The sequence below is a fragment of the Vulpes lagopus genome, chromosome X (assembly GCF_018345385.1).
Source record: "Vulpes lagopus strain Blue_001 chromosome X, ASM1834538v1, whole genome shotgun sequence".
In the NCBI taxonomy this organism is placed as follows: domain Eukaryota; kingdom Metazoa; phylum Chordata; class Mammalia; order Carnivora; family Canidae; genus Vulpes; species Vulpes lagopus.
The window spans coordinates 11,580,638-11,602,027 of NC_054848.1; the positions used below are offsets into that span (position 1 = coordinate 11,580,638).

The 21,390-nt window shown below is 41.7% G+C and overlaps 1 protein-coding gene across 3 annotated transcripts; it reads right to left on the reverse strand.

Annotated features, from left to right (window-relative positions):
- Positions 1–1,912: 1,912 nt before the first annotated feature.
- Positions 1,913–14,728, reverse strand: PIGA (phosphatidylinositol glycan anchor biosynthesis class A). Of its 3 annotated transcripts, none has more exons than XM_041741734.1 (6): positions 14,567–14,728; positions 11,590–12,369; positions 7,209–7,341; positions 6,308–6,440; positions 5,945–6,151; positions 1,913–4,221 (listed from the first exon to the last, which is right to left on the reverse strand). In XM_041741734.1, the coding sequence occupies exons 2-6, from the start codon at positions 12,305–12,307 to the stop codon at positions 3,955–3,957; spliced, it is 1,458 nt and encodes a 485-aa protein (XP_041597668.1). In that variant the 5' UTR covers positions 12,308–12,369; positions 14,567–14,728; the 3' UTR covers positions 1,913–3,954. The 3 variants fall into 3 exon arrangements, with proteins under 3 accessions (XP_041597668.1, XP_041597670.1, XP_041597669.1); XM_041741736.1 differs by lacking the exon at positions 14,567–14,728 and adding an exon at positions 14,310–14,552 and having other exon boundaries at positions 12,289–12,369; XM_041741735.1 differs by lacking the exon at positions 14,567–14,728 and adding an exon at positions 14,310–14,552.
- Positions 14,729–21,390: the final 6,662 nt, after the last annotated feature.

Sequence of the window (21,390 nt, forward strand, 5' to 3'; positions counted from 1 at the left end):
AGACAGAGACATAGGCAGAGGGAGAAGCAGGCTCCATGCAGTAAGCCCAATGTGGGACTTGATCCCAGGACTCCAGGATCAAGACCTGAGCCGAAGGCAGATGCTCAACCACTGAGCCACCCAGGCGTCCCACCTACAAAAATTAGATGAGGAAAATCTAGGTCTCCTCTTTCATTCTGGGCTATATTCGATTTTCAAAATCTCTACAAACTATTGAAAAAAGCAAGCCAAAAAAAAAAAAAAAAAAGCCTGCAAGAGCAGACTAAATAAATCTTACTTAATGCTTGATGCACAAAATGTGGGAGTTTCTCGTAGCACTCAGGCAAATTAGAATGATGACCTACGTGAGAACTGGCTCCTTACAGTCCGTGGAAAGGCAGTTGTGTGAGCAGAGAGCCTGGAGTCACAGTGTACACTGCGTCCATTTCAGAGTATTACAGAACCAGGCAGATCCAGTGCTGTTCCCACTCCCGAGAACAGAGATCAACGTACAGCGTTTCTTGACCACACTTAGTACCAACCTATAGCTTACTATCTAGAGTGCCAACGTAGAATCCATGAACACAAGCATTTTGGTTCTTTCCAGGTCTCATTTAAGCACACTCCAAGAAGCCAGTCTTTTACTCATGTCAGCCCAGTGACATAGTTATTATAGGACGTTATTCAATCTTGTTTGAGCCTCAATTTTCATTTAAAGCATGGCAGTACTTTCTGTGATATATACCAGGAGAGTGGGCCATGAAGAGCTCGGCCTTTTAAAAGGGTCAAACAGATGTTCATACTATTTCTGAGACCATCTTTAACTACATTTGAGCATTACATTCGAGATTGGCACAAAAGGATCCCAAAATAAGGGGTTTGGGTCAGTCCGCTTTTCTTCAACAAAAGAACCCTTTACTTCCAGGTTTTAAAAACAGCAGCCTTCACAGATGAAACCCTCTCTGGCACCGCAAGCTTCTCAACCTCAGCACTATTGATATTTGGGGCCAGAGAATTCTTTGATGGGGAAAGGGTGTCCAGAAGCATTGTGGGATATGCAGCGGTATCTCCTCTTTCTGCCCATACCCCCACTCCCATCCAGGGCTAACAACCCGAAATGTCTCCAGACACTACCAGGTGTCCCCTAGGGTGAAAAATGACCACCCTCCTCTTCCCCGATCCCCACCTCCCGCATCCTGTTAAGAACCACTGAGCCATAGCCAAATATAAAGGATAAAGGAAGATGAACTCCTCAAAGTACTAGTGAATACAAATTAAATTTTGTATAGAACTTTAGTTTTTAGAATTTTTGCATTAAAAAAAGCCCAGCCAAGAGGAGGATCCGAGGAACATCTCGCCATATTCTTTTGGGAACGCAGAGAAGAGGCCTTTAAAAAAAAACTCTCCAAAAGTAAACACAGACCTAGCATACCCTGACTTTGCCAAAAATAAGTTTTGGCATAAAATAAATCAGAACACACTAATGTAGAGGACTGCTTTCCACTGCTTCCAACAAAAGTGGTGGGAGAAGCTGGGCTTCAGTAAATTAAATCAAAATTCAAATTCCTCTTAAAACAGCTCACAAGATATGAAGTATAATTATGTAGTTCGCATACACAGTAGTTTCTAGATGTATTCATCTGTCTCACACGACAACTCCAGTGCAGGGAAAAACAGGGCTTGTTTGGATCAGAAAACAAAAGCACAATTCAACTTGCTATTCCATGAGTAAAGAAAGAACGTATTCTAGAAAGAAAAGATGACAGCGTAATTCATCATCTGAAGGACAGCTCCTGTTTTACTAACAGACCAAGCAACACATCTAACTGCAGTGAAAGAGCAAGCAAATGAAGGAGGGGATGGGGGGAGTACCGTTCAACAAGTACAGAATATTCTGTTCACAAAACAAGACAAACTCAGAAAATTGTCAAAATGTCATTTTGGTCTTTATTTTTGGACATGTAGCATGTTTTCATAAATCAGTTTCTTATGTGCTAGTTTCTGTAATATCAAAAGAAATACAATATATTTCTCATAAATTCCTCATCACCGCAAGTTCACTTTCAAATAAATGTAAGTAGCAGGGTCGAACAATATGTTCCCACATATTGACCAGTGCAACACTGACAGTTACAAGTAAGGTATCCAGGAAGCCTGAAAAATTAAGATTTACTAGAACAAGCAAATTTACTTCCATTTGTCAAAAACAAAGGAAATAATTTTGATTTGCAAATCACGTATTTTACATGCAAGAAGTTTAAATCCCATTTCCATCTAAAAATAAATGGCCATTTCGAAACTATGCTGAGAAACAAAAATGTAAGAACAAACAGTAGTATGCCCTTAAAACTTGCTGAATAGAATAAATAAAAACAAAGGTTACAGTTTCTTGCTTTATCATGGATATTGGCACGGCTTATTTCATATTTGTAGAAATCAGTGTCTGTGCATAAAAATACAGAGAAGATTTCATGGTTTGGGTCAGTCCAGTTTTCTTCAACAAAAGAACCCTTTACTTCCAGTTTTAAAAACCGCACTCTGGTGTTTGTGTTTTAGCACAAAACACAAATATTTGTTATGTACCGGTTAATAGGCATGTTAAGATACTTTTTAGAAAAGAAGTTTTGTGAATGTTGTCATAAAAAAAAAAAATCCTGTACGGAATCCCAATACTGCCATAATCTACTGAGGGCACCACAAGCACCTCTTGCTTTTGATTTCACAGTCCTTTATCACAAAAGCCTATTCTAAGGAGTTCAAGGAGTTAATAAGACACACCATGTGGATAATTTGGGGTTTAAAAACCCATGGCTCTGGGCAACAACGATTACAAATAACAAAAGACATCCACAAAGAGACTGTGTTCCTAAAATTTTCAGACTCAATTTGCTATAAATAAAACATTCTGGGGTAAAGACTTTTGCACACTGACAATACTTCTCAGACATCAGCTAGGCCACAAGTGAAGGGAAGTGACTTCTATCAAAGGTGGAGGGTAGCAGCTGATTTGGAGATGGCACACCTCGTACATTCTGCTCGGAAAACACGAAGGCATTTACAGAGGACTCAATTATACATGGAAAGATGTGGAGGGTTTCTCTGCACTATCATCAACAGTGGTATCGGTCCCTAGTATTTTAGAAGCAAAAAAGTATTTTCATAAACACAAGTTAAGATGAAGGCTCTACTTAGGAGGATGCATATGACAGAAGAAGTAAATAATCGGAGTCTGCCGACCATTTTTTTTCCTGGCATTAAAAGCATGAGCATTTTTGGCATGTTATTAGATAGTTTGCCATTTTGTCAACTGTGACTACAATAAAGTGAGCCATCTGAGTGATAAACAAAGAGCATCTGAATGCGCCCCTGGTCCTTAACAGCAGGAAGTGTCTAGTTCAATATTCTACATATAGTAGCTGCTTAAAACACGCTAATAACCGATGGACCATTTTGCTCAAGAAACCTGCTGATGATACACTTGCCGAGGGTATCAGACAAATGTCTAAGAACACGACTTAAGTGACTAAAACGTGTATGAACAGGACTCAAAATGGTTCGTATCGTTGTTGTACTTCCCGAAAGAAAACTTGTAAACATCTGGTAAATGTCTAATTAATGGTAGAACATTTAAAATTGGCCAAAAAATGCCCAGAAAACATTTGGCCCTTCAGCACCCAAAGCTCCCAAAATAGAATGTTAAAACATCTCTGTTAGAGGGATTTCAGTAGTCTGAAAAATTTCATACCTGAGTGGCTTCAATGTTCTCTCCTACGTTTTAAGTAAGTGCAAGGAGTTTCTACACTCAGGAATTGCATAAGTGTTTATCTTTCCTCAAAATAAAACATTGAATGATATAGAGGTAGCATAACTTATTAAATTAACTTTAAAAAAAAAAGGAAAAAAAAGCAGGATTATTTTCAATAGTCTTAATAGAACTATTACAAATGTGTAAAATCTTACAACCCAGGCTTCCTTCTACCTGGCTTTAGACATCTCATTATTCTCACCCCTTTTTTTACTGTAAGGATATTGATGAGTCCACGCGCCCTTTGGCCCTGTGGCATCTATTGCGACATCGATGATAGAATCTGGAGTCATCCATCTCAGGAAAAGGAGGAAGAGAAAGTTGAATACGGCCAACAAAGCAAAAATGTGGCCTGTTACAGGGCCACAGTGAGAGACGAGTCTGTCCAGTCGTTTGTCCATTGGCAACACAGCTTCTCCTGCCACGTGGTCGTACACCTGGCGGGAGAGAGGCCAAGAGTGAGCACTCTGACCCACAATAAACAACGACCTGCATGGACCAGGGATGTTTTAGAGATGCAAACGGAAGTCGCTTACATTTCGTTGTTGTTTTAGTAACGATGTGATTAATGGAATTAATGTAATTATTGCCATGTGATTCAACATTTATGGAGTGCTTATTCTGGACAAAATACTGGGCTAGACACCTCGTCACACAAAGATGAATATGCCATGGCTCCTGTCCCCTAGGGGATCACCATCAATTTTAACCAACTACAAGAATTCCAAAGTCCTGAGAAGTTGGAACCGCTTTTCGGGTCACCTCTGTCGAGGCCATGTTTAATTCAGCAGTGACTTCCTGAAGCAGGACTGGCCTTCTAAGATTCCTTGACACGGCTGAGGAGCTCTCACCGCTAGCTGGCAGACATCAACCACCATCAGAGAGCTCTAATCTAGCGCGCTGCTGGGTAGAGAGAGGCTCTTCTTTTCCACGGCCACGTAAGGCCGTGTTGCTGAGTATGGATGGTGAGAGCATACAGAAACATTTCGTGGACTCCAAATAAAAGGGGGAAAAGATAGGGGAAATTTTAGTAGATGGCATAGGTCAAATGCTGGCAAACAAAACAAAGTTTACTGCTGAGGACCGGTAGTAGGTGGCTTGCTTTTTTGAGGCACGGCTAAGCACAAAACTCAGAAATATTTTTAAAACAAAGATCTGTAAACATATGTTTCGAACACATAAGCAAGGCCAGCATTTATCTGTTTTCATTGCATTCGAGCATTGCTTGTGGTCATTCTCACACAGCGGACCTGTAAGCCATCTCCTTTTGAACTCAAGAAGGCTGTGACGTGCAGTGCGAGCTCTACAGGCCAGTGGCCTCTGGAAAGGTACAGGCTGCTTCCAGCTAGCTCTTGTACCCTCAAAACATCTGGAATACATTTCAGTCCAAATTATGCTGAGACTGGTGAATTAGAACAGTTGAGAGAGCATGTTTCCAGCATGAACTCCAATGTAATGTCTTCATCAATGTTCTAAATACCATAGTTAAACTATGAAGGAGGAGCTGAAAAGGATCAAAATGGCCTGTGTGGAACAGGAAGAATTAAAAGAGCAACTACAAGTTCTCTACTGCCGCTCTGTATTTGTGGCATTTCCAACATTTGTCATGTGCATCCTGCATCCTAACTTACTATGTTCTCCACCAGCCCAAAGATGCAAAAATCCTCTTCCCCACAGAACATCATGGTACTTAGCAAGGGTGACGCAAGGGTTTTGGGAAGTAGCCTGAATTCAACGTTTGCAAGTTTCAAAGTTGCCGCAATCAGACTAAGAAAAACCATCTACTTTCTAATAAACTGGCATGCTTAGAATTAGAAACAGCCTCAAGAAAATTTCTGAGAGTAGATCTTAATATCGGTTTGGCCTTTGAACAGTCATGCCTTCTAGAAAACTCTATTACTCCCTTATGCCTAATTTAATGAGAAGTCTTGATGGCATTGCTATTTTCAGATGTCAAATGCAACGAGTTGACTAGAAACTCAGCCTAGCATATACCAAAAGTAGTACATTGTGCATTTCTTTTCATTTGAAGAGACTTCATAAACTTAAGCAACAGAAAGGGTAAACCTATATATATATTTAAAAAAAGCAAACGTGTACACGAAACGCCAAGAATTTAGACACAATCTTCAAATACCCTTTGCTTAGCACATGACATACTTTTTCAGTTCTTTCTGCAACATTCCTCCAGGTGTAGAAAGTCTTTACTATGTTATGGATATTTTCGGGAGCTGGCAACGCTCCTGACTTCAGCTGGGAAATCGCTTTTTCCAAACCTTTGCACAAGGACTTGACAGAAGGCTCACACAGAATGATAAGATTTTCTGGAAGTACCTCAGGAATTCCACCAACCCTGGTACTTACCACCTTAAAAAGGAGAACAAGAACATACATTACACCATAATTCATATTTCAGGAAAATCAGCAAAACCAACTTAAAAAAGTCATTACAGAAAGTACCTGCTTATTTTTCAAAATACAAGTACAGAAACCCCAACAACGTAAGCCCTCAAAGCTTTTTACCTGTAAACCACAACTGGCTGCTTCCACAATTGCCATGCAGAATGCTTCGGTAAGGGAAGTATTAAGAAAAATATGTCCTTGAACTAAGACATTTCTAACATCCTTGTGCTCTAAGGCTCCCAAGAGACGCACTCTGATTTTTGAAATGAAAGAAGAAAAGAGAGGAGTGAAAATCATGCAAGAAAAGAAATATCATTTAGAAGCCAAGTGTGCTATTCATATTATACTTAGATTACGGCTGGTTCTAATGTTTGCCACTGCACAAGACTAATATCACCAAATTATGATCTAAAAGAGTCTTTAAAGCTGTTTGGTTTCAAACTCATACAGCTACCATATTTCTAACTTTTGTCACACATATAAATTTCATCTTCTACAAAATTAGTTGGAATTTAGTGGAGATATTAATATACTTTGGTGAGTAAATATTAAAAGAGTCATTTCTAAACAGAAAAAGGCCCCTTAAAATTGATGCTTCACAGCAAACATCTTTTTAAGTTACTAAGAAAGAGAAGTATTTGAATCTGTATGTACAGGACAATTTACATGATTTGGGCCATACTATTTAAATCACAACTCAGCAAGGCTTGAAAATCTACAAACGTTTCCAAAGTGGTTGTTGTGTGTGTGTGTGTGTGTTTAAGTTCATATGCATGCGCACACCTTCCAGGGTACCTCCAACCATTGCCCCTGAAAGTCAAATAATACTGGGCCAAAAAAAAATTGTGAAATTTTTTTAAACTAAGTTTTCCCATATTATATACATTAAAAAAAACAGACTTTGCATTACATTTTTACATCAAGTATACATAGGAGAAACAGCCCACTTAAAAACACATGTAACCAAAACTGAATTCAGGTAACATTTTCTCACCCAAGACAATATAGAATCCATCAATACCTGTCATGTAGCTGGTACCTTTCTCGTACTTCTTCCAAAATGATTCTCTTAGGTCCCTCTCCTCCAATTATGAAATTTAAATCTGGATATTTCTGACAGAGTTCAGGTATTATACCACTAAGCAAATCAGTCCCTGAAAATATAAAATAAAGTTGAATGTTGGAAATATTAATATTTAAACCTTAAAAAATTCAGAACTGAGAAAACACTCCCTTTGAAAAGTATTAGCTATGCCCTCCTTAGGCAGAGAAACTAATTCTCAAACCTTTCCTGCCAAGGTGGAATGTCCAAACTACCAGCGCTCTCCTAAGAGTTGCAGTTCTTAAAGTACATTGACATCCACTGTTACCCGATACATGGGTTGGTTATATGGGTTATGCTGTTTCGTTCTAACATAACATTCTTGTCATTCGCTTGTAGTTATGCATCACATACTTCTAAAAAAGGTATTTGAGGTAGCTAGCATTTGAGTTAGTTTTCTACAGAGCCGGACAGCTGATCGGAGACCTAGGATTTGTCCCAGCCAACTTAGGAGCAAGCTCTTTGGTCATGGGAAAATTTTCTGATAATAGAAAACGAAGAGACCAGATGTGCCTGAAGTCCAAGGTCTCTTTCAGCTACAAAATTTCTACCAGTCTATCTTCCATATCCCACCATGCCATCAGAAAGGGCTAAGCAACAAAGTGTAACTGCAGCATCCGCTTTGTTGAGAACGCAGCTTGTACACAGGATCTTACAACAAACTCCACAGTATTAGCAAAATGTAAAAGAGTAGTCCGTCCAAACCTGCCATAGCTCACTTCCCTTGAATGAAAGTAAATGAAGGTGGCAGGACCTCGACTGACAGATGGTTATAATCCAGAGAACAAAAGGGTGCGTCTTGGTTCCTTTTTTTCCTTTAACGAAACACTTTCCTTCTAATACGTAAATACAACCCCAGGTAATATGAAGCAAAAAAATAAACCATGCCCTACCAGTCTGAAAGTGGCTATCCAAAGTGACAGGAATGTTGATACTTTTTGAGAATTTTGTTCATTAACAATTATAAATTGGACACATTCCAAAGTAAAAGTAAATGTAAAATAACCCAGTTAAAGTTTATTAATTCAAAAAATGCAGATGTACACACACACAAAAATAAGAATTACACTTTTTTCTATCAATCTTCTCAAATACAGGCAGATCAATTATTTTTAAAAAAAGATGGTGGGAGAAGTAATTTATATGGGGTCATTTTTATTAAATTCAAAGTAGGGATTTATATAAACTCCGCCAGCATTTTCAAAATATAACTGCATTAGCAAACATAAGTTCACACGCAGCTTTTCTGAATTATGAAGGCTTCTCATTAAAATCTTAGCTACCTTTGTTTCAAGACAATTACCGAATTTGTCAACTGGATCTCTACATAAACCAGAAGGTGGCTTAATGACTTTTAACATTTAGCTACCTTTAATTCTTTCATTTTCTTTCTTTCCTTTCCTTCCTCCCTTCGAATACAAAGGTTAAGAACCCATTCTTCAAATGAAAAATGCAACACATAAAGAATAAAAATCATAACTGCCAATAACAACTAGCATTTACTGAGTGGTTACTACATCAGGCTCTGTCCTTTAAGTGCATTATGTCATTTAATCCTGACAACAACCTTATAAGAAATGGAACTGATTAAAATTAGTAATGATCTATAATATTATTCTAAGAATAAAAGGGTTTTCCCAAACAATAAAAGACATTGAAGAATCTAACACAATGGAACACAGAAAGTCTTTCAATCACCATAGTCACACAAAACGGACAAAGAAAAATCATGATTCAAATGGCTTTTAAAGCTCAGTCTAACAGTATTTTAAATAATCTTATCAATCTATATATACCCAGAGGCTGGGCCAGAGGTGAGGGGGAACAAGAGACTCAAGAGCTGAACTCATGTTTGTCATCTCTGATACTTACTGTGTAACCTGAGCAAGTTACTTACCATCTCTGAGACTCAGTTTCTTTGTCTGTTACATGCAGATAACATCTACCCTACAGTGGTTGGGAGGGTCAAGTGAGGTACTGTACCATGCACAGGCTCTATCAACTGCAGAATATAAATGGAAGTTGTCATTACCACTATGGCAAGAAGCAGGGCATGCCTGCACACACGGGAGCACCATGAAAACCCTGACTTGAGAGCAAAACAGGCTTTTGAAAGAGGGAGGAAGGCAGCCAGAAAACCTGAGTGATAAGAACTGGAATTCATCCTCTCTCACTCAATACATGGCACTGGCTGGGCCTTTGAGAACTGGTTGAAAAGAACACCTCCTAAGGAAATTAATTAGTTAACGATTAACAGACCATAAATACAGCTATTCACTTTTTGGCTCCGGATGTGGCCATTCCTCCTGAGGTGGTTACTTTTTGCCTGTTGCCTGGCCACATGGAGAGGGTTTCGTGTTTGTTAAATAACTGACCTGGGAACAGGACAGGCTGTACCTTCACGCTGTGGCTGGTGGTTAGCTCGGCTGGTTAAAATACCATCATTAGTGAAGTAAAGGTAACAGGTTTAATCTTTCTACAAACAGTTCATTTTGCTCTGATCCTCAACCACGTGTGCATCATAGGCTTTCTCGGCTAGCTATCACACGAAGGTATACTGTGTGATTAAAAGAAAAACTAGGCATGTTTTCTAAGTTACAACAAACACATCACTGATATCCCAAGAGGGATTCAGAACAGAGAACGCTGGTCCATTCACTTCTTGATTAAAGAATGAAAGCACATCATGAGAGCATGGCTTCACCCCACAAAACACAGTTCAGCAGTTTTCCCACAAACCTCCGCTTAAAGTGGATTGCTGGATCAACCAAGGCTCTGTTCCAAATGTAAAACCTACTGATCAAGGCCCACGTGTGGATTTTCAGGCTGCTCCCTAGCACACCCACCCGCTTCTGATCCCGTCACTGAGCTTCATGCTTACCAACAATCGGCTGCATTTGTCCACATGTTTGAAGCCAGTTACACTTGTTATTGCATTGGGTAATTTAGTTAAATAATATGTAAACTGACAAAATAAGTTTCCATGAAACTAAGTTGAACGATTTGAAAAATTCAATAAAAGAAATTTACAGAAAAAAAGCTCTGAGATGAGGTATTCTAAACAACTGTATAACATCAGAGCCAAGTCAAAAATCCATTACTTCATACACCTTTAAGTGCTCACCCCACTTAAAAGAAACCCAAATTGACAACTATAAGTTATGCTTTTCGAAGACGATTGTGCCAGAAAGTTGAAGCAGCTCCAACCAGTGGACCAATACTCTTACAACTGCAAGCCGACACCAGACTATTGGCAACTCAGGGCATGTTAATAACATTCTGAATCAAACTCAAAACATTTAAGGAAGGGTACGTGTTATCTTTTTAATGGTTCCCTACTTGAAGTGACACTTTGACAATTTTGATTACTGGACAGGTTTTCAAAGACCATCCAAAGACCACTTAGGTTCTGAATAACCAGATTGTTCCAGGCTTCCAGCAGACAAGGCTCTACGAATGCTACTGCGGTGTCCATTAAATGCTGCAGAGGCATCAAAAAAAAAATCCTCTTTGGTAACGGCAGACACTTATCAAATACCAACTGGCCTAAATACTTTATAGGAACCATCACCGAACCCTCACAAGATTCCCCTTGTTGCCCAAATCATACAAATGAAAAAACTGAGACTCAGAGATGTTAAGTAACATGTCTTCAATCACACAATGGGATGCAGCCAGGATCAGACTCCAGGCTGTCTAATCCCTGCGCCTTCACCACTTACTTGCCTACGTGTTCTTAATATCTCATCTGCGACTAAATGAAATAAGCAAGCTGCAAAACCTCAACGTGTGGAACAAGCTCATTGATTCTGAGGATATGCATAAAAGACAGAAGAGTTATAAATCAAAATATTCATAAGGCTCATTCCTGAAGAGTAGAGTTACAGCTGATTTTAGTTTTCACCCCTGTGCTTTCTTAGTTTTCAAAATACCTGCAATAAAAGACATGACTTTTGTCATCAGAAAGGGCTATATGGTGGGCTCGGCCTTTTACTTCTTATCACACATGCAGGGCTGTTTTAACTTTTTTAAAAAAGACCTGACCTATTAAACAACATCAGATTACTGTTTTTAAGTAACTATTAAATCATCAAAGGGGGGACAGCATTCACCACCGTTCCAAAAATCTCTTTTTGGATATGTAAGACAATAATAGACCTTTCTTTGCTACATTTAATGCAGTAGCCATAAGACCATAAAACAAAACGAAAAGCCAAACAATCATTACATTCAAGTATTCAACAGCTTTCTATGAGAATAAAAAGTCTGTGCAGTGCAATTGTAGCTATCATTTCATTACCTTTTCTGTAAACAAGTCTGCTGACAACAACAATAGTTATTATACTATCATGCCTTCTAAATGGGTCTGGAGTGAAGTCAGTAGGATCTACAGCATTAGGAATGACGGACACTATTTCAGGATTCAGTGCTGCTCTTAGCACAGTGTTTTCCTTACTAGTATAAGAGACACAAATTATGTGGTTTGTGTCACAAAGAGACACAGTTAGAAGCTTGTTTGTAAGCACCGAGCTGACATCAGCAAATCCGAAAAGGGAATGGTCCGTGAAGACTGTCTGGAGCCCCATTGTCTTGGCGTGGAAGAGGGCATCATGGGCCATGGCAGAAAAAGAACTATGTGAATGGATTATCGTGACTCTCTCCCGAACAAATATGTACCTGAGCAATGGCAGACTGTGAAAGAGGGTCGTGGCTGTAGATTGGTTGTACATGACTTTCAGAGGCAAGTAATAGACTTTGAGGCCATTAGTGAGGTAACGGATGCCTTTCCGATTTCCGTAAGCATGGGTGACAATTATGACTTTGTGCCCTCTTTCAATCAGGCACTGAGAGAGCTGGTAAATGTGGCTTTCCACGCCTCCCATATTAGGATAGAAAAAGTCCGACACCATGCATATATTATGGGTACGGGTCCTATATGCTGAGAGACTTCCAGGGCTAACACGGGGGAGCACAGATGAGCGAGGCTGGCCATGCCCACCTCCTCCTCTATAGGCCATGCTGAGATGGTTTAGGCATTTGTCCTTAGAGCAACTCGGTTAAGATGTGTGTCGTCTAGTACCTGAAAAAGAGAGTAAAACAAGATCTCAGCTCAGAGACAAAATACATTACGTTTTCCAAATCCAGATGTAAACACTGTTTTATGCTAATGTAAATTTGCTAGCTTTCCCCCTAAAAATGAAACAAAAGCAAAAGCATATAATGAAATTACTCATCTGACATTTACTTGCTTAGTACTTACTATGTGCCATACAACAAAACTAGATTCCACAATGCCCTTATATTTTAATTTTGCTTAAAAAACACTGCAACACATAATTTTAAAAAATGAGTTTGTTATGTCACAGTATATAAGAATGTGCTCTGCTAGCAAACCAGTTCATTCTAAAAATTAAATACATGACTCTTTACAGAAAGTTAGCCAGCCCTGCTCTAGAGCTTAGCCACTGACCCAATGAATCTCATACAATTCTGCTATTTACTTTGTGGTTTAAACTAAAATATACCTGGAGCTAGAACTTTTTTTTTTTTAAGAATTTATTTATTTATTTGACAGAGATCACGAGAGCACAAGCAGGCAGAGGGAGAGGAAGAAGTAGGCTCCCCGCTGGGCAGAGAGCGGGAAGTGAGGGTCTCGATCCCAGAAAGGGCTCTGGGATCATGACCCAAGCCAAAGGCAGTCGCTCAACTGACTGAGCCACCCAGGCGCCCCTAGAACTGTCTTTTTCAAGTACTGCCTACAGCACATGCTGCAGACATCTATCTACATTTTCCACTTCCTTATTCAAGGCTGGTAATAAGCTGCTCCTTTCATGTTCTTAACCTTTCTTTCAGTTATGGAGGCCTTTCTTCCAGGAGTATCCCTGTCTTTAGTTTGAAGTTTAAAGACAAAGGCTCAATTCAAGATGGACCCGATGTGGGGCCATTTTCTACATCTAAAGGAGGAAATATGGATCTCAGGGGTCTCCTAGATCCTCCCTCATCAGCAGAAAATGCTCACTCGATATTCAGTACTATTACAGATTCTTACTTTTAAAGCTAAAAAGAAAAAAAAAATTTAAAAAAAGCAACAGAGTGTCTTGGAAAACCAGTGAAATCTTCCTCAGATTTACAAATGAGATTTCCACACTTCCAGAAACTGAACTACACAATGGAAAGCGATCCTAAAGGTCTGAATTTCCGATTTCACTTGTAAACGCAGGAAATGCAAATTAACTGCCTGTGTAAACTCTTAATTCTTGGCAACAAAGTCATCTGTATTTTAAATCTATTCTCAGAAATACTCAATAAGTGTTTTTTGACCTGAATTTACTATTTAAGATTCAAGACTACCAAATATTGAGATTCTTCAGGTTCGTCCTTTTAAGTGGTTTCAGTACATTTTCTTACTGTGGTTTGTCACCTAAACCTGAATTTCCAGTTGTACTCAACTTAAAAAGGTGATTTAAAAAAAAAAAAAAAAAGGTGAGTCAAGAACCACATGAATTTATCTGAAGTTCTGTCATTAACCTGCCAACGTTCTGAGGCGCCTGCCTACTTCCACCGGGTTATCACGCCTAGCATCTTTATGGCGTAAAAGCTCAACAAATGGAACAACCACAGAATCTTAGATTTTAGAGCCGACAAGAGGCTTGGAGATCCAGGAATACCTCGCTTGCTTTACAAAAGAGAAGCCAAGCAAGTTGAGCGATTTGACTAAGGTCTCCACCCAGCCACTTTAGTGACAAATGCGAGATGGCCGTAAATTTACAACCATCCAGAGCCAACGAGTCCCCGGGGAGTCAGCAGGAGAGGCTCCCGAGGAGCCTTAGGGAGACCCCGCGGGGGCTTGGGTCTGGAGGACGGTGCTTTCACACCCACCCCCGGGGCAATACCCCAGCTTCACTCTGAGAGGTCACCGGGGAGCGCCAGGGCCAAGGGAGGGACGACCCCGCTCAATCAACGACCCCGCTGGAGTCAAGCAGGGTCTCGTCAGGCCCAAAAGGAGGAAGATAGCCAGACCGTGGGCAGGGGTCTGAGGCTGGGGGTCCGGGAACCCTGCAACCTGCCCGCCTCAGTCTCCGCGGCACCGGCTCCAGCGCGGCCGCCACAGCGCACCCTCAGCCCCACTCGAGTCCGGAGGCTCTCGCCCCCGACTTCCGAGCTTCAAAGCCTCCCGGGCTTTGCCCCTTCCATCGCCGGCCACACTCCCACGGGTGCAGCCCAGTCCCATCCGGAAGCGGCCGAGAGTGCCGGCGCAGGGTCAGACGCGCACTTACCGGCAAGTCCCATGGCCGCCAGTGTCCGGACCTCCCGCGGCTGCGGCCAGAGTCCCACCCCGCTGCCCCGAAACACCAATCAGAGGCGTCCGCGCCCGAGCGCCGCGCCCCCGAGGCGGCCAATCAGAAAGGTGCGCTGGAGTCACGTGCAGGAGCACCGCTCAGTCTCCACCTTTCAGCGCTGGCTGTAACGTCAGCGCGCGTAGGCACATGTTTTCGCAATATTCGGGGAGACTTGTTTTTCTCTGCATCGAAAGTAATACTCCTCGGTTGGACTTTTTATATGAATTCTTAGGGTGGCGAACCTCTAGAAACGGGCCCTGGTCTCTTCTTACACAAGCAGCCTACCAGGAGCCTTCCAGAGGGTAAAGTCAGAAATCCCAGCGTGACTCGCAGCGAGTCTCTAGGGCTGCTGGGAGTTGTAGTCTGGTGGCCTTCGGAAGGCGAAGCTGAACTTAGAAAACTCACTCCCAGGATGCACCGCACTTCTAAACCTGAATTTTGCAGAAGGTCGGGTGGTTCGCGTCTTGGTTGCCTAGTTACAGCGTCCCCTTTTCTGGAAGCCGGTACTCTCTGGCTTTGGATTGGAGAGACTTTTGGGGCGGAAGGCCACCCGGGTCGTGGTGGCGCTGTGTTTGTGATTATCTGTCACAGCAGAACCGTGCTGCTGGGGTTGCCTGAGGTAGCTAATTAAAATTACACACTTAAAATAAAAGCAAAGTTTACAAAAATTTGGATTTCAGATCACTTTTATACAAGTGTGCCCCAAACATTGGCGACCTTACTAAAAAGTTACCCTTGTTTATCTCAAATTCAAACTTAACTGCGTAGCTTGTATTTTATCTGGCCACCCTACACTCCGAAGAAAAAAATCTGAGGTCTGACCTGAAATATCAACTCCCACTGAAACTCGTTCAACTGGCTATGATGGTGCTTGGCCAGTGAATCAGTGGAAGTGGTGTGATGGCCATCCAACCCTTCCATTTGGTGCTTGGAGTTCCCCCAGCTCTGCCATGCGTACACTTTCGAGAACAGATGCCTTCCCGAGCACCATCACTGGCACCCCCCCTTTTTTAAATTTTTATTTATTTATGATAGTCACAGAGAGAGAGAGAGAGGCGGAGACATAGGCCGAGGGAGAAGCAGACTCCATGCACCGGGAGCCCGACGTGGGATTCGATCCCCGGTCTCCAGGATCGCACCCTGGGCCAAAGGCAGGCGCCAAACCGCTGCGACTGGCACCCCGTTTAAGCCTGTAGAAAGCCTCTGCATCCCCTGAAGATTTCAGCTCCTTTCTGATGCCGTTTTCCAAGCCTCCAGAGGGAATTAAATCCTCCCTCCTTTGTATTTTTATAGTACTTTGGCCATATGCTGGCATAGCAGTTGTCAGGTGATATTCAAGTTGTTTGCCTGTCTGCTAGCCCCCTTCCTCCTCAACCTGATCCTCCCAGGCGGGTCTTCTTGGGATCTCACACTGACTTCTTTCTGAAAACTGGAAATTGAATTTGCTTGTTAAATGTCTGCCATTCTAGCCAGATAGTAAGCTGAGGCAGGGTTTGTTCCTGGTAATAGACATTGAACAAGTTGTAATTGTATTAATGAATGTTTTTATCCAATACTGCCACAATCCCAGTACAAATGCATATTCATACCCAATAAAATGTATTGAAAATATTTTATGGAGTGTACCATATAAAAATGACAGTTCAGGGCTGCCTGGGTGGCTCAGGAGGTTAAGTGTCGGACTCTTGGTTTCCGCTCAGGTCTTGATCTCATGGGTCTGGGATCCAGCCCAGGATCTGGCTCCACACTCAGTGGGGGAGTCTGCTTGAAGATTCTCTCCCACTGCTCCTCCCCCCATTCTCTCCCTCCCTATTCTTTTTTAAAAATTACAGTTCAATGATATAATTCAAAGAGCATTTTGGTTGTAGTATTTGAAGTGGATTAATGAGTTAACTTTAATGAGTTAAAGTTATTTAAGTCAAGTAGGAATAGATACTCTGCACTGGGTTAATAATACTGAAGCATCAGAGAATAAAGATAATGAAGGCTCAAGGATACTTACTCCAGTTTAATAATTTGCAGTTGGTTGCACAGATAGCACCAACACTACCAGATGTTACAGCATTGCTTTGGTCTCCTTTTCATTTTTGCCATAGGTTTTATTTTTTATTTTTTTGCAGTAGGTTTCAGTACAAAAGGTATGAGTAGAGACCCTGGAAAGTATAATAAGTCCAATTATTGATCCTCTCGTTTGCCAGTACCATAGTTCTAAGCACAATGCACATTTGAAATTTTAAGATCCCGATGCCAATACTCCTTCAAAAGAGTTGTGATCTTTTCTCAAAACAGAATATTTTCTACCTTTATCATCAAACATTTACTGAGTGCCTACTCTGTAGAAGACTTTGTGGGGAATACAAGGAATATTAAACATGGTCCCTATGTTTTAAAAGTTTTTTAATCCTTCCTAGCTTTTATATACCTTTTTCCAGCAGTAAAAAGCAATCCCCTTTTCTTGAAAGGTTCTTTGTGTTTTAAGTACTGTAGAATAGCCTGACCTTTATAAATTATTAATAAAGGCACACTGTTGCCGAGTCTCTGTGGCGGGGGAGAGGGCTGAGAAAACTGCAGGCTGTTCCAATGAAGTGTATAGGTTGTGACAGTACGAAAACATTGAAATTCATTCATCATGCTCCAATCTCTGACCTAGGCGCTGAGCATTAAAGGCAAATAAATCATAATTCTACACATGGCTCACAATCTCATGTGGGTATGAGACTTCATTTATAGTCCATTCAAATTTAAGGCCACTTACTAAAAGTCAAAGGAAAAGTTGTAGAATCAGGATTATGCTATAAATCTAGGGATAATTCTAATTATACTGTTCGGCCTAAGTGTGTAGAATCAAGGTACGATTCTAGAGAATTTTCTTAGAGGCTACTAAAATTAAATAAATTTAATTAATTTAATTAATTAATTAATTAAATTAATTAAATAAATTAATACTACTTACATGCAGTGTATTCTGATTACACTTAGTAAAATATGAGGGCAGTCAGTACCAGTTGTAGTATAAAATAACCTATGAACGGAGAAGGTATCAAATAAATGTGTGTATCACCTTCCCTTGAAATCCAGCTCTTTGAAAATTCAGCTCCAAGCTCCCTTGGATAATTTTGGAGTGGGAAGGCCACACATTTGTATTGAGAGCCTGCTATCTACATACAAGACCCAGGGCAGGGAAATTCTAGCATGAGCCATATATCCAAGGAACCAAGATGGGGTTAAGGCATATGCAAACACCTGTGAGAAAAGGTAGGAAGTGTCAGCACTGTAAGAAAAATACAAAAAAAAAAAAATACTGGGGGTTCAGAGGGAAAGAGCATTTCTAGCTGCCAGCATTTAGCGTAGAAGTAAAAAGTGCTCAGGTTACTGTTAGGAGCAAGATCATTCCAAGAATAAGAGGGACGAGGTAGAGACACAGGTGCTGACTGTCCAGTGTACACTCCTGTGCTGTTATGCAGGGGACGAGGAGAGGAAGGGTTCAGACAGAGCAGTAGCATTTCCAGCGAAGGTTCAAGCAAACTGGTAGAGGATCTTACTGAGGAAAATGGGCTTGATGTTGAGCCAGACTTCCAGCCAAAATACTATTTTCAATTAACATTTTGGGACTATTCACTCCTCGTTCTGCTTCAAATAGAGAGAGATGAGAAAAATCAAAATGTTATAGCTGTGACTTAAAAAAAAGAACAAACATTTCCACATATCAGACACAGAACCAGGATGCAAAATGGTAATCAGACCAAAGCCACCATGGGTCCTGGACTCTGTATGTGGAAAAGCGGGAACACATGAACTGGGTTCAGCTCTTGTAGAATGAATGACAAAGGCTATCGGTGCCACATGTGGCTGGAGGCAGGAACCAGGCTTGTGGGAGACGTTTACATCAGCAGCTTTCCATGAGCCACTTTCCAATATTCACACTCCTGTCTTATCCCCTACCACGCTGACTCCGGGTGGGCAGTGTGATCTGCTTGGCCAGTGGGTCATCAGTGAAGGAGAAGCAGCAGAAGCTGAATTAGTAAGCGCTTATGCGCGGAGGAATGTCCTGTTGGACGCTCTCCTCTTGATCGCCAATGGCTATGCTGCAAAGAAGCTCAGGCAAGATACTGAATGATGAAAAGCCATTTGGAGAGAGGCCCTGGAGAATGAGAGCTCACCTTGGGCTTCCAGCAGCAGACGAGTTCCCATTCACTGGGCACAAAATCAATGCAATACTTCTTTGTTACTGATTGATTGATTATTATTTATTAGGTACCTACTAAATGTAAGACATTGTTTTCACACTGAGGATTATGAGTACGTTAGACAAAGTCCAGCTCTCATTGGCCAAATCCATTAAAATCACAATTTTCACCAAACTACTATTTTTCTTGAAAGCTTTAAAATGGGGGCACCCTAGTTGGCTCAGTCAGTAGAGCATGGGACTCTTGATCTCGGAGTCACGAGTTTGAGCCCCACATTGGGGATAGAGTTTACTTTAAAAAAGCCCTAAAATGGATGATTTGTGTCATCTCCTTTATCAAGGATGTCAGTATTTTAATCTCATCCAACTCTGTCCATTATGCTGTCTAATCTGTTTCCAACTCTGAAGGGCGTCCTGCCACACTGCTTTCTTTAGTCCCAGATTTATGATCTGTGCTGCCCTATTAATACATTCTCCAGCCTTGTGGCTTAGATAATCAGGGACATCATGCATCACTGGCATTTACTGTGTTTGCTTTAAGCTCTTGAGGCTTCTCACATATTTTTATTTTGCAACAAGTTGAGAATTTTCAGTCCACATTCCAAAGCTATTAGCATGACAAATACTCCTGTACAATGACCAGCAAATTCTAAGAAGGCAGTAGTCCAGTTACCCCATGCCCACCCTGAGGACCAGCCCCATCTCAGCTCGGACACAGCCTCAGAGATCCAAATGCAGATCTCTTGGTAGTTATGGAGGGTTAGAGGTGCAAAGCCAGACAGCAAATAGTTTTGTCCTAGCCCAGAATTCTCTATAATATCTCCACCTAAATGGCAGTTAGGAAGCCAGAGCCACTAAGCAAAACATGGTTGGAGTTGTTTTTAGGGCAGATCCAGGAATCCAGGATAAGCCAAGAACTTTGCTCATAGTCATGCTTCTCTCTTTCAGGAAGATCCCTGTAAATTGTAAATTACACTGTATTTTTCAAATTGTTTTCATTTACGGTAACCCAAGTGAGGTTAGCAACTCTGAGAGCAAGGAGATGAGATTACCACCCACATTTGGCAGGTGTGGAAACTGAGGATCCACGGGGCTGCTCAGCCCATAATGAGATTAGGTGGCAGAGCCGGTCCTTGGATTTAGGCTCTCTTTTTTACCAAAGCTGAGCAAGGTGACTCCTTTGTGCAGTGTCCCTCGGGCTGTGTGCTGCCCCAGCTCCCAAGGGAATGTGACCAACAACCACAGAGAAGAGATTGGTAGGAACCGAGTGAAGGGACACAGCTAGGAGGAGCTGGACGCTAATGCATTAGGTCCGAGCCCTCTCAGAAGGCTAGGAATCAAACAGTGAAACTAGGAGGAAGAAGGCCTTTTGGCTTGAGGGTCATAAAGTAGGGGGAGGAGGAACAGTGACAGGACAGGGTTGACTGGACCACTGCCAGCAGATGACAGCAGTAATAATGGCAGCATGATGAGGACTGGTCCCAAGCCAGGTCTAGAACAGCTGTGTCCCCAGAGCAGGGACTGAGCACTAAAGCCAGGAAAGGAGCAGGGGGGCAGAGCCACAGGCCGCAGAGGACCTGGGGGAGGGAGAGGAGAATTCAGGAACCGCTTATGAACCGAGAGGGAAAGGGCAGGGATTGGGGCCAGGATCCAACAATTAGGAGGAACTGAATGATTTTGCTGTGTCTATCATCACTTTCCCCCTGGTAATAACCATGGTCTGAGGAACTCGGGTCGCACAAATTTGGTCGGGACAGTTTCTGATGGTAAGGAGGTCGCAGTGCGCGGAGAGATAAGCCGAACACAGCTATTTACAAAAGTCTGCGGTGTCGTAGCAGATCCTGTCTACCTATCTACCTATCATCTTTCCATTTCAGCAAGATTCTGGGGAGGGAATCCGTTTTTAAGTTATTTGCTAAATTCTGTGAAATTGTGAAATTGACTTAATTTGCTAAAAAAATAAATAAAAAATAAAAAATAAAAACACCGCTTAATACTCATAATGCTGCCTCAATTCTGCTAATGCTATATCACTCCCTCTGGTTTACCAAACGTCCATTAAAGTCTGTGTCATCAAAAAGGTATTTGTGGGATTGTTTTGGAGAAAAACAACAAGGGAAAAGGCCCGTGCTCCCTTCCTGGGTGGCCATGCGACAGAGAGAGGAAGCCCTTGGCCACGAGAAGTGAGATGTGAATGACCTGAGAACGGGTGCCCGCAGTTGGAGCTGGAGGCGGCCAGAAGACACAAGTTCTCAAAGACATCAGGGGGGATTCCTGGGCTCTCCTCCATCACGAGATGTGGGTCAGGTTAAGTTACACTGAATCTCAAAGGGAAGACAGATTTTAAGCTTGGGTCACATTTGCTTAACCTTACCTAGATTTTATTTATCTGTGAGAGACAGAGCATGCGAGAGCACAAGCATGAGTGGCGGGAGGGGCCAAGGGAGAGGGAAGGAGATGATCTGAGCTGAAGCCACCCAGGGGCCCCACTTACCCTCATTTAGAATCTTAAGCCTTCTGCGGGGCGCCTGGGTGGCTGTCGGTGAAGCATCTGTCTTCAGCTCAGATCATGATC